Raw genomic sequence first — 13700 nt, 5'->3', positions numbered from 1 at the left:
CTCTCTCTGTTCTCCATGCAAATCAAACTGGGACGACGCTCTCCCAGTTTGATTAAACTGCTGTTAAAATGTTTATTCAGTCACGCATTCACACCAGATGGAAATAGGCCTGGAAACGCTGCATTTGCAAGTTTATTGTGCCGTCACCTTTTCCGTTCAGCTGTCCAGGACATGTTCCCTACCCCGGTTAGCTGATGTTTGTTTATGAAAACCTTTTTATCGACATCTAAAAACTCTCGTGTTTTATGAGACAAATGAGAAGCATTAATTCTGCAGCTGCCTGTTCTTTAGTTACTAAAGCTGGCACAGTGACTCCATGTTTATAACGGTTGTGCCTCATTTATGAAGCTTTTAGATCTTTAATGTTACTGTGCCTCACCAGGCTTTTATTTGTTTAAAAAAATTCTCATTTCATTTGCAATCAGTTTCCCAACCCCTCCCAAAGATGTCTCATTTCCCCACTCACAGAAGCTAAACTGAACGAGCCTGATGAGCAGAACTCACAGATTTCCCCTGTGACCTTCATCAAGCTTGGTTTATGCTTGACGCATTCACTTTCCGCTTGGTGATGCGGCTCGCGGCTGGAACGCGCTTCACAACTCGCAGCGTTTATGGTTCATGCGGCCGGCTTGTCTCTGCGGTGAGCCAATATTCTCCCAAACTGTAGGGGGCAGCATGGAGCTCTACGGCATGCATCCAACACTACACCATAGTAGAAGTAGAAATTACTGTTTACAACATGGCATTCCAGCATTTTTAACAGCGTCCTCGTCTTTTCCGACAGCGCGAGCTATTTCTCTCCAGGAATTATTAACAACATGTTGATCACGGTGATCTCTGAGAGCTGAAGCATACAAATGTCTGTATTTACGAACCTCTGCCATACTAGTTCTTGCCGGTCCGCCATGTTTTTCCGCGTCCGACCGTCCGCGTGGTTAGAAAATTTCCTAGGTGCGCGTTGCGGAAATTTTGGGCCGTGCGGAGGCGTGGTTGTTAAGATGACGCAAAATGACGCAACTTTTCCGCGCGGACATCGCGAATGCGTAGCATAAACCATCCTTTATTATCATCAAACCACTTGTAGATCCTTGTAAAGCCGGGCGTACACTGTGCGACTTTTTCACTTTTTTGAGCCGATTTTCCACTCGTGCGAGAATCCACGAGATCTGGGCGAGTTTTGCGCTGAGCGTCGTGTAGTGTACAGGGGGTTACGAGAGGCGATTAACACCACTTGACCAGCTACCGATCAGCAATCGTGAGCTTGCACGGACTTCTGGCGTGTTTGATGTTTTGCTCGTCCCTCGTGAGGGTATCGCACTGTTGAAGCAGTGCTGTGAGCAGCTGCGACCCAAAAAGTACCAGAACCGCTCACGGCGCATGCGTAATCATGCTTCATCACCGCTCGCCCGCTATTTCCCTAATAACACACGTTGTTCGTTTTTATTTCTAAATGTTTTTTTACTCACAAAGATTGTCAAGAAAGCGTGTTTGTCGTGTTCGTGTCAAATTAAACTGATCACAAAACACAGATTTATTTTATTTTTTTGTTTTCCTCATCCAACCCCCATAAATCCCTGTGTGTCCTCCTGCAGCACTCCCGAAGGACAACAGGCAAGACAAAAAAGTCTCACGTGTTGTGTAAATACGGCTATTTTTAGCATATTTTTAGGTCCGACGTGTTGCTACCAGACGTAGAGTGTGAGCAGTCAGGTCGCATCCGAGAACTGGGTCGTACAGTGTGAGCGCATGACTCGTGAGATCTGCCCTGCCAGGAAGTCGTACAGTTTGAGCTGAAGCTGAGTGCTACGAGTGAAAAAGTCGCACAGTGTCCGCCCAGCTTAAAAAGACTCATCTGTGTTTAAGACTGTTTCGTTTCTGTTGCTGTCAGATGCTGAAGAAGGCGACCATCCGAAAGGAGCAGGAGCCAGACTTTGAGGAGAAACGGTTTAATGTGACGATTGGAGAGGACGAGCGAGAGTTTGACAAAGAGAACGAGTTCTTCAGAGAGCGAAGCTACCGCATCATCAGAGAGTAAGACCCGTTTACCATCACAATATTTACTCCGTCTGGGTCGGAATCCATTTGTAATGTGATTACTTGACATTTGGACTAGGGATGCAACGATACCACTTTTTTTCCAAACCGATACAATACCGATACTTGGATCTGAATGCTTGCCGATACCGATTACTGATACCTATACTTCTACCACACAAAAAAATGCAATGATTTGGAATACAGATTTTATTTTCTTCTCTGCTTTCAACAGGAAAAGACTGTGAGGTGGATAAAAAGTAAAATATATTAATAGAAATCATCACAAAACTAAAATATTAGGTGAACAAAAATGACAAATTACAGTGAAGCCATTTTCAAGCAAGCTGCATTGGTATTGGTTCCTGGTATCGGTTAACTTTTACCGATACCGATACCAGTATCGTATTGGTATCTGCACAGATACCGATACCAGTATCGGTATCTGTGCATCCCTAATTTGGACCAGCCTGGAATATTTCTGTTTTGGTCGTGGTTCTGAGTCGGCTTCGTAAAAAGTGGGCACGGGTCATGTTTCCCTTAGAGAAAAAACACTTTTCCTAATTAATAATAAATACCAATACTTATTCAACTTATTTTGTTTTTCTCTTTCAGTGAAGTGGACTTCAGAGATCCTCTCTATGGGTATGAGTAAATATAACTTTAACCTGAGTTCTATAGACCATCTGTGTTATGGGATGTTCATTTTAGGGTTGGGTGATTTGTACGCTTTTTCCCACCAACAATCCTACGTCCTGTAAATGACGATGGCCGATTTATTTGTGCATGTGACTCTTTGAGCAACGTCATGATGCACGGACCGATATAGGAACACGGTAGAAGTACAAACACTGATTTTTTTTTGTTTATAGAAGCACAGCAAATATGTTTGCTGGAAGAGAAAGTCTGATTTTTCTTTTTGTTTAATTTTGTATTTGTAGTTTGGTAGTGACGTATTAACGGCTCGTGTTAAGCACAGTTCAAGTGTTAAAAAGAAGCCTCATCTTCGTTTCCCTGTGGTGCCCATCATAGTGGTATTTTATTTAAGCAAAGGTTTTTGTTTTGTTTTTTTGAGCAAAAGCTACTGGTTTGATGGCATCACTTTCGTGAAGCGCATTTGTAGTCCTGGACTTATTTTCACACAAAACCTAAAATGGCATTACCCCCTGTTTTGAAAATAAGCGTGTTCTTGGTATCAAAATGTGTCTTTAAGATTCACGGACATCATATGTGAAATCCATGGCACAAAACAAGCGGAATTAGAAAATAGTAGGGCTGCAGGATATTAGGAAAACCTGCGATATTCGATAACAGTGATTAATATTGCGGTGACGATATTACTTGCGATAAATAAAAACTTAACTCGGGAACAAAAATAATCAAAAACAAAGAAATAAAAAAATCATAAAAATGAGAAATGCAAAAGATGTGAGGAAAGGGGAAAAGAAATTGAACAAGAAAAGGCGATCAGTGGGTCCTGGGAAAAGCAGAATCAGCAGAAAGAGCTAAACAAAGCTAACTCAGGTGTTTGCTAACCATCAAAATGTAGTGCCGTCTGCCTCGGGGGCGGGCATCTAACCAATGAGAACCCACCCGATTGGCCAAATAGGTGAAGAGCTCTGTTTGATTTGTTTAAAAAAAATCATGCTCCCGTTTGATTGACAGAATGCATTACGTGTAGCAAACATTTGAGCTGGCCATTCATTGCGATAGTTATCTGTTCTTTGCGATATGCATATTGTGCATGCTGATATCGCGATAATGATATATTCACGATATATTGTGCAACCCTAGAAAATAGCGTTTTTTACCCTGTTGGCTTGCATTCATTTTTTCGTTCTTCCGGGGACCAGTGATGCGGAAGTTACTTAGGCTACCTATAAGGTCGTGGTTCTGGAAGGATCCAATAAAAATGGGATTTTTGCTTTAGTTTTTTCAATAATTTAAATATTTTTAAAGTTTTGATGTTTAGTTTTTGTTTTGGTCATGAAAACAAATGTAACTTTTCTTTATTTTAGAGTCGTTCTGAACCATGTTTCTCCTCTCTAGTGACGCCTACGCTGACCCGTACTACGACTATGAAATGGAGGCCTTGTGGCGGGGGGGTCAGTATGAGAACTTCCGGGTTCAGTACACAGAAGCTCCTCTTCCCTACCACTTCGCTGTGAGTTTCCCGAATAAAAGCCGAAGCCGCCCAACTCATAAATAAATCCTCATATTGTTTTTATTTGTCATTTCACGTGATAAAATGACATTTTCTGTTTCATGTGTCTTAATTGCTGTCTGCGGAAAACTCAGCATCCCTTTTTTTGTAGTTAATGTTGTGAAAAAATATTGTTTGAAATAAATCATGTGTAGCAGCAGGAGGCGTGTCAGATATCATCTACGTAGAAAGCGACTTCCAGCTGTAAACTTTAAACAGATTTGAGGCAAAAATGTCTTTTTTCGTCATTTTTCACTGTTGACTTAATCTGCAGGAGCGAGAACGTGAGCTTCGAGAGCGCCATCGAGATCGCGAGCGAGAACGAGATCACCGTGAGAGGGAGCGGCGGCAGCGTGAGAGGGAGAGAGAACGGGAGCGTGACAAGGAGAGGCTGAAACGGAAAGAAGAGTGGGAGAGGGATCGGCTGAAGCGGGACGAGAAGGAGAGGCCAAGAATCCGTCCTCCTCGAGAAGCCAGGGAGAAGAAGGAAGAGGAAAAGCTGAAACCACGTTCACCCCCCAACCTTCCTCCAAAGTGAGTTACTGTTCCCCAGAGCGATCCTTCGTCACGATTCAGTTCATCACTACAGATGTTTGATTCCACAATAGTGTTGTCACGGTGTGAAAATTTAACCTCACGGTTATTGTGACCAAAATTATCACGGTTTTCGGTATTATCGCTGTATTTTTTTTAAACGTGTTACATTTTCAGACAACTAAATAAACCCTGTATATCAGGGAATGTCCTCAGTTTGTGTCTAAATTTTGCCTAAAATTTGTTATTTTATAATTATGTTGTTTATTTGTTTACATTTTCCCCTTTAGTTTTTAAAATACCAATATTTGCCCATAACTTCTTATTTGTTGTCTGTTTGATGTCATCGTTTTAAAAAATATTAGATCAGATGATACTCAGTACTCAAGTAGCCTTCTAATCAGATACTTTTTTTTTACCCTTACTTGAGTAATAATCCCTATAGAGCTCCGGACCCCACGTGACTCTCAGTTAGTAGACACCATATTGGCAGGCAAAAAAGGTAAACAAACACGGATCGTAAACATGAACATGAACGGGATCAGCTTGGATTTTACTTCGTCTGAGTTTACTTCACACTTTAAAACCGAAGAAATCATTTTATATAGTCAGAAATTAAATAGACTAAACATCTCCGACCCTTACCGTGCCCCTGGGATACTTTTTAAAAACGCCAGAAGCTGTCGGAGCGGACTTCTTACCGGACCTGGCCGGGGAACCCCCTGGGATTTCCCCGGAGGAGCTGGCCCAAGTGGCTGGGGAGAGGGAAGTCTCGACGCTACTGCCACCGTAACCCGACTCCGAATAAGCAGATGAAAATGGATGGACAAATAACAGATTTACATGTAAGTAGTTTAAATAGAGTGCTGTGCTGTTTGAATGTATAAACTGAACGCCAAGAGAAATCACTAGTTTGATTTTTTTCCGTGAATAAAATAAATATGTCAGGCTGGAGCGTCTCAGGATCTGTCTGAGATCTGACTCGGTGAGACAGATAATAGCAATCCAAAGTGCTTTTTATGTGTGATCTGACAATTGATCAACCATTGCTTAAAAATTAAATACAGCTTAGCCGGTTAATTGCTGTGATCATAAAACACGTAAACGGCAGCACGCAGAAACACGAGGCAACGTTGTACTTGACGTTTACTTGTTGCTATGAGTAATAAGACAGAAAAAGCCCCGCCAAAATAAGTTTAGGAAGCCCACTAAGAATCGTAATAAAAGCATTTAAAATAAATACCATACACAGTTGAGGAAACGTTGGTTTAAGTACCTGATATGAAGTGGTCGCTGCATAAGCGAAAACCTTTACTCTCGGGATCCCACAGCTTCATTTTAGCCCGGTCACTAGCGCGTTTTATTACAATGATCCAACGTTTGCGGCGCTCCGGATCTTGGGGAATCCTGTAGATGGCTCATTCCTTATGTCGTCCGCGTCTGTTCTGCATCCTGGGGCACAACAGGAATCTACCATATTTCCCATTTGATTGTTTTCTGACAATAACAAATCGTCCAGCTGCGGGCTTCTGCCTGCCAATATGGCGCCGTTTCGATTTGAACTGTTGCATGCCGGGAGAAGTGACGTCAACTCCCGGAGCTCTATATCAGGAAAATATTGTCCTCGGTTTGTGTCCTTCCAGTGAGCTTTGCAGATGTGGGAAAATGTCATCAGGCAGCAATCATTGTTAAATTCATAATTATTCTCGGAGAGAGACCAACTCTTATCTGCCCCTGGGAGCAAAGTAATGCATAGCGTCATTTCAACATGGGGGTGTCCGTGACACGGTTTATATGCAGGTAGCGGCGCTGCGGCTGCTTTATATAGCGACTCGTTGCATTCTCCCTCAACCCAAATCCTCGGACCACGCATTTTAGCTAAAACGCTAATGTTAGCTTGCCTTGCGTTGACTGCAGAGTTGTGGGTGATGGTCACGCAGATGTGTCATGAGATTTGAAGCGTTGCTGCCTTTCACAGACACTTTTTCTGCACGTGCTGCAAACAGGATAGCCGTCTTCTATCAGCTGTCCCTCAGCATTCTTCAGATATCCAAAAGATGTCTGTCCTTCCCACTTTGTCTTCTTTGAGGGATAATAAATGTCCTGAGTGCTGTCGTCTCCTCCTTTGGCCATTATTTCAGCTTTAGCTTCAAGAAAGTTTTGGTTGTAAACAACAAAGCGCGCATGTGCCGCCGGCAACTTCAGCAGATGATACGGTGGCTGGTAAGGGTCACCGCGCCTACACCGCAGCCACGGTAATCCACCGAGATAATTTTTTTTTTTTTTTAAACAAGACGGTTATTATTATTGTCAACTTTGTTACCGGGCTTTACCGCTACTCCGGTTACCGTGACAACCCTATTCCACAACACCCCGGGTAAAATGAAGACGGGGTAGTAAAATCTTTCTCTGGGACGAAATGATTTATGGAAGTTCCTTTTACCAAAGAAATTAGATCTGATAACATTTAGATTTCACTCCTCATCACTGACTTTTCCCAGCATGCTGTTGTGATTACTTTCATAAATATTCTGTGAGCGGATCATAAAGGAATACAGAACATTTGCATCCTGCTAGAAAAAAGCTGTTTCCACTTATTATTGCTGAGCTTTTGTTACTCGATCTGTTAAGGACAGGAAATGTTTTAGATGTTCTGGATGAATATTTCAGGGGAACACAATTTCTCGCAACACCTGACCTCCCGGCTGACGTCACCCCTCCCCCATGTGTGAACCGTGACAGCTTCAAGAGTAGAATAGAATAGAACAACATTATTGTCTGACACCAAACAGAACTTTGTCTTTCAACAGGGCTCATCATCATCCACTTCATCATTCACACTTTCATAGAACAGTAAATACAATAAAATATCATAAAAACACTAAAAACGCAGATATAAGCCTAAAACACATAAAATTGTGTGCGGGAATTGAAGTTCTGTGTCTGTTGAGGACTTTGATTGCTGATTCTATGAATGATTTCTTATGGATTGCTGTTTTGGACGGTGGGATTCTGTATCTCCTGCCTGATGGAAGACTGAAGGAATGGTGGAGAGGATGAGAAGGTTCCTCTGTGATCAGTGTGACTTTCCTGATCACAGAGCGCTTGTACAGAAGGGAAAGGGGGGTTTGTAGTGAACCCATTATTTTGCCTGCTTGATGTGTGATCCGTTGGAGTTTATTTTTGTGCTTACAAGTGAGAAAGTTGTACCAGGATGTGATGTTAAACGTTGAAATGATGGTATACCACAGTTAAGATGTTTTTCCTGGCATTAAAGTCCCTTAATTTCCTGATGAGATGGAGGTGCTGGAGTGCTTTATTGTAAATGGAATCTGAGCATAGTTGAAAGGACAGATGAGCATCATTCTGTGTCCCCAAATATTTAAAACTAGAACAGAAATAGCTTGCTTCCTTCAGAACTGGTAGGCTGATAAAACAGTCATGAATATAAATGCTTTTTTAAAGAGGTCGAGTAGCTTGTTTTAAGCTTTGTGTGGGTTAGGCTACACAGGTTGGAAATTGATTATACAATCAAAGTCATGAGTGGGCCACCGTAGCTGCAATACTTTCTCTGAACTGCACGGCGCTAAAGAGTCGCATTTTTCATCATGATTTCAATGAAGTTTACACACGGGGCCTTTAACAGCAGAATTTAATATTTGTTAAATTATTATTAACCCTTTCATGCATAATGGTCACTACAGTGGACAGCTACTCAGAATAGTTATGTTATTCTTGCTATTAAAGGGGCATTATGGAAGTTTGACAGCCAAAACATGTATAGAAATAATAAATTTCTTCTTCATACATTCTCCTGCAATGGTCCTGTAGAATGAGCCCTGGCATTTTTACTGTGATTGCCTGTTTTTCTGTAAAATCACAGAAAAAGAGAGATGCTCGGGTCGAGCAGGCTGCTTCATGCGCGTTCACGCTCAGGCATCGCCCGTAGCATTTGCTATCCGTAGCTTTAGCAGCAGAGAGAGGGGCAGTGCCACTTTGTCGCTGTTCCTAACGCCTAGTGACAAAGCTAGCTACATTTCTGAGGACCCTTAGCTACTTTCTGTAGAACTTTTTTCTAGATATTTCCTGCTAATTAGCAACAAAATAGCCATTTTCGCTCCGAACCGTTCTTTGGTTTGACGTTGTTTCAGCTGTCATCAAGGATATAAAAGTTACAGATACTGTGAATGTTACTAGAGTGTAGCTCACCTTCTAAGATGTCTGACTCTCATGCTGAAGACCTGGGTTTGATTCTGGGTGTGAACATAGTTCATTTAGTTTCTTTTTTACATTAATGGTATATTTTATACATTAATAAGACGCCCAAATTTTTATTTGAGACTCGCCGAACGGCATTGAATTCACAGATAAAAAAGATGTGGGTTCAACTTTCACTTTGGAACAATTTTTCAAGCAAGGGAAGGGAATGATCTGAGCATGCAGGAGGACTGACCCATCATTAACCTTTGTCGGCTGTGCTGAAGAGAAAGGTACAGAACCAAATTATTTAATTAATTAGCTGTGTGTGTTCTCCTGTCCTCCAGGCCACACACACACACACACGGGACTGTCTCAGCTGTTGTTTTCGTCAAGGAGTGTGCACGTACAGCATACGCACCTCGTGCACGAGCCGACTATTGAAGCTGCCGTTACGCTTTTGGCCTGAGGGGGCAATTGCGAGCATAAAAATTCAAAACTCTGTTAAGTCCCTTTAAGCACAGCTGTTGAAGACTTTATTGCCTTTGTCCCCCCCCCCCCCCCCCCCCCCCCCCATTGGACTCCAGTAAGCCAACATATTTCATATTCAGAACGCACGCTGTCCACTGAGGTGGACATGTAATAAATTATTTGTAAATTAAATGTTGGAAGAAAAAAAAACATTTAGTTGAAATTTGTGGGCAGCAGTAGCTCAACAGGTTGAGCGGGTTGTCCAGTAATCGGAAGGTTGCAAGTTCGATCCCGGCTCTGGACAGAAAATTCTGCTGTTGTGTCCTTGGGCAAGACACTTAACCCACCTTGCCTGCTGGCTGTGGTCGGAGGGTCCGGTGGCGCCAGTGCTCGGCAGCCTCGCCTCTGTCAGTACGCCCCTGGCCAGCCGTGGCTACATGGTAGCTCATCACCACCAGTGTGAATGTGTGTGTGAATGAATGAATGATACACTGTAGTTTAAAGCACTTTGGAGTCCTTACTCTGACAGGCGCTATACAAGTGTGGGAAGCACTACACAACATCCTGACTAAGTGGGAATAAAACATTGTTCTTCCCTGTGTGTCCCTCAGATGGACTTTCATGTTAAGAACACAAACTCTGAGCTTAACAACTAATCCTTTCATTTTTAAACCCATTATTTTAGCCACTCAAATATGAGCGACTCACATGTGTGAGTGACGTTAGCCCGTGTTGGAAGTGAAAGTATGCAGCAGAGTAACAGCTCTGAACGGCAATGCTTGGCAGGTGAAATATTAACCTTAATCCGAACACAGTTAATGGGTGGATGGCTGAAGGACTTCATTGATTTACATGATCTTGATTTTGTAATTGTCGAACTTTCCCGTTTGCCTTCCATTACCCTAAAGCTAAATGTTCCCGTTCCCTGATCGGTCAGTGGGAGGCGGAGCCAGGGTGTCGTCCTTATTGATGAGTGATGCAAAAGGCCTTTTGCTGTTTCTAACTTCATCTTTATGACATCAGTGTCTTAACAGATGTAGAATTATTGTTTGTTGCTTTCAAAGATTTTATTTTTCCTGGAAAAGGCCGATGCAAAACAGCTGCTTCCTGTTTAGTGTCATTTTACTCCGTCCCTTTCATACAGCTTCACATTATCTGCTTATAAAGGTTTTTTCTTTCGTGTGTGTATCATGCAATTTACACCCCCAGGGTGTAATCCAGTCTACGTGTCCTACTTCCTGATTCTACTCTGTCCTTAACAGCAGCCAGAGATGACATGGGGCAGCTATAAATAGCTCCAGTGTTGTGGTTCTATTTTTAGCTGCAGGTTGTGATGAAGTAACTTCTGCATCAGTCATGCTTGGGTTTATGTGCTCACCATTCGAGTTATTCATTGAGTCTGAGCTGATGTAACCTCAGCAGTGTTGCATGTTTACTTAGTAGGTTCTTGTTGTAATAGTGGACTTCAGACCGGCTCTTCACGCCCACTAACCGGCCCACAAGTCCTTCACCTTCAAGAGCAGCTTTTTTTAGTGGGAATATCCACTCCTACATTTTTTCTTACAACAAATATTTATTTTAATTTTAAATAACTTGAATCTCTGTGTGGTCTTTGCAAAAGCACCAATTTCACAGCAGAGGAAAATCCCTTCTGCCTCTGCTCTTCCTCCTCTATCTGCTTCCTCTTCAGCACATGTTGAGCTCCTTCAAAGGAATCTCCTACCATCTTTATGCAGATGACATCCAACTGTACATCTCCTTTAAGCCCCATGAGATGTCTAAGCTGCAGCTGTTACACACCTGCTTAGACTCTATTAAAACCTGGATGGTGGGAGCTTTCTACAGCTGAATGATCCTCATCTGTGCCCCAGACAAGCTGGTTCCCAAAGTCAGAGACTCTCTTGGTCAGCTTGCTTCTCACACCAAACCTTCCGTCAGGAATCTTGGCATGACCTTTGACCCAGCTCTCACCCTGGATTCTCATGTCAGTTCTCTTGTTCGCTCTTCCTTCTTCCGTCTCAGGAACGTTGCTAAGCTGAGTCCCATTCTGTCCTGCTCTGAACTTGAGACAGTTCTCCACACCTTCATCTCCTCACGCTTAGACTACTGTAACTCTCTTTTCACGTGTCTGAGCAGAACCTCCCTGAACCGTCTACAGGTGGTTCAGAACGCCTGTGCTCGGCTTCTGACCAAGTCCTCCAAACACACCCACATTACCCCGCTTCTCCTCCAGCTTCACTGGCTGCCAGTCAACTTCAGGGTTCATTTCAAGATCCTGGTTCTGGTCTATAGGGCCTTACATGGACAAGCACCAACTTACATTGGTGATCTTCTCAGTCTCTAGAAGAAGAAGAAGAAGAAGAAAACATAATTTCTATAGCGCCTTCAAGATAAAAATCACGAGGCGCACATTTACACCCCCATCAGGTCCCTGAGGTCCAGTGATCAAAGCCTACTGGTTGTGCAGCGCCAGGCTAAAGGCCAAAGGTGACAGATGATCTGCTGCTGTGGCCCCCAGACTCTGGAACTCTCTCCCCCTGAGCCTGAGATCAGTGGACTCAGTGGTCTCCTTTAAAAAGCAGCTGAAGACTCACCTGTTCAAGCTGGCTTTTGTATGACCTTCTTCACCACTCTCTCTTTATTCTGCTCTCCCCACCTATTCCACCTTCCTCAGGATCCACTGATTTCCCTCTTTCCTGTTCACTCTCTCTCTTTCTTAACATTTTTAAATCACAATTGTCTATTTTTTGCTCATTTTAAATATTTTTAACCATTTTCTAAATTCTTTTTTATATTTTAACATTTTTTGTTTTTGTGAAGCGCCTCGTGATTTTTATTTTGAGAGGCGCTATAGAAATTATATTTTCTTATAATTATTCTTATTCTTGTGAATAATTGTAGGTTTTCCTCATGACTGAGACAGCTTTGCTGTTAAACACCAACAGCAACCTTCATGACCTGTTGGGTTTTTGATTTTCAAAAACATTTTTAGTCTTGCAGATCAAATTCTGTTTGTTTTTTAAGCCTTTGTTCTCTAACCAGTCAGTAGGTTTACTAGCTTGGCAAGCCAGACTTAATAAACTTTGCAAGGCAAGAATTTGGTCTGATTCGCTAGATTTATGTGTTTACATCATCTGCATCAGTAAACCGAAGTAAGCTCTAAGTGGACTGGTGTCTGTTTTTATAAATCATGTAAACGCATTAGTCTGGCTGAAGGTGGTGAACTGGTTCTCATTGAGCTTAGACACCCAGGTAATGCCATAGTGGCATGCCACCATCTTGGATGGGTCACCATTCGCCCCTGGGGCTTTTATTTCTAGTGAGGAAGGTGTTTACCCAACTTAAAACACATTTATTTGGCTTTTTTACAAAATCAGACACATGTTATGGCATGATAATTAAATGGTAAATATCATTAAAATAAATATAAATATAAAATCCCACCAGTCAGTTGTAATCCCCCATGATCTGTTTTCAGTAGTAAGCCGGTTGTTGCAGCTGTAGGCTACACCTAAAAACTTGCATAGCTGCTCATTCTGCTTAGACTCCAGTTGGGTTTGGAGAGTGAGGAACCCATCCATAATGGTGCTGTTATGCTCTCCTGCACCCAAAGGGGTGTCTGTGGTGCGCCCCACTAATTGAAAAACGCTGCTATAGGCAAACCGAAAGAATGAAAGGGCTCATGCCGCAGCAGTGTGGAACACAATTCATTCGAGGGTTCGGTTTTCTAACGGACACGTAAACCAGGATCCCACTTTATTCCTGTAGATCAGTCCCCACCCCACCCCCACCCCCACCCGCCTTGGCTCTTCTCCACCGGTGTTTTCTATCATAACAGGTAATCACATGTTGGCATTGTTTAGAAGCAGTTGTCGAATTGTGGCTCACATGAGGTGGGTCTCCGGTGCTTGATTTTTCTTTTTTATAACCTAGGAATTTCCAACCCACAATCAGAACATCTGGGGCCTTTTGCATGAGAAAGTTCTTTAAAACAAATAGAGAAGTGTAGTTAATGTGCACGAACAGGAAGCCTTCGTCCGCCTGCAGTTTTATCGTGTCGAGCTCCTCCTCCATCTGCTGAGCTCCTGGACGTAAAGATGTCCCCATCAGAATTAAAGCTGCTGTTCAGCTCCTCCTGGTAGGTCGGTGTGTTCCGACGCCATCCTGCATGTTTTAGACCAGGGGTGTCAAACTCAAATTCACACGGGGCCGAAATGAAAATCTGGGACGAAGTCGCGGGCCAAACTTAATATTTTTTGAA

General features: G+C 42.7%; 1 protein-coding gene across 6 annotated transcripts in view; it reads left to right on the top strand.

Moving 5' to 3' along the window:
- Window positions 1–13700, top strand: part of zc3h18 (zinc finger CCCH-type containing 18) — a 123155-nt gene that overhangs the window by 13802 nt on the left and 95653 nt on the right. For all 6 annotated transcript variants that reach the window (XM_015965149.3, XM_070550498.1, XM_070550500.1 and 3 more), the window contains exons 6-9: window positions 1889–2031; window positions 2650–2679; window positions 4084–4198; window positions 4512–4771. In XM_015965149.3, the coding sequence (XP_015820635.3) occupies window positions 1889–2031; window positions 2650–2679; window positions 4084–4198; window positions 4512–4771 (548 nt within the window). The remainder of the gene's footprint in view (window positions 1–1888; window positions 2032–2649; window positions 2680–4083; window positions 4199–4511; window positions 4772–13700) is intronic.

The sequence above is a fragment of the Nothobranchius furzeri genome, chromosome 4, assembly GCF_043380555.1.
Source record: "Nothobranchius furzeri strain GRZ-AD chromosome 4, NfurGRZ-RIMD1, whole genome shotgun sequence".
Classification (NCBI taxonomy): domain Eukaryota; kingdom Metazoa; phylum Chordata; class Actinopteri; order Cyprinodontiformes; family Nothobranchiidae; genus Nothobranchius; species Nothobranchius furzeri.
The sequence above is the reverse complement of the archived record's forward strand: the minus strand, read 5'-3'. Positions and strand labels throughout refer to the sequence as shown.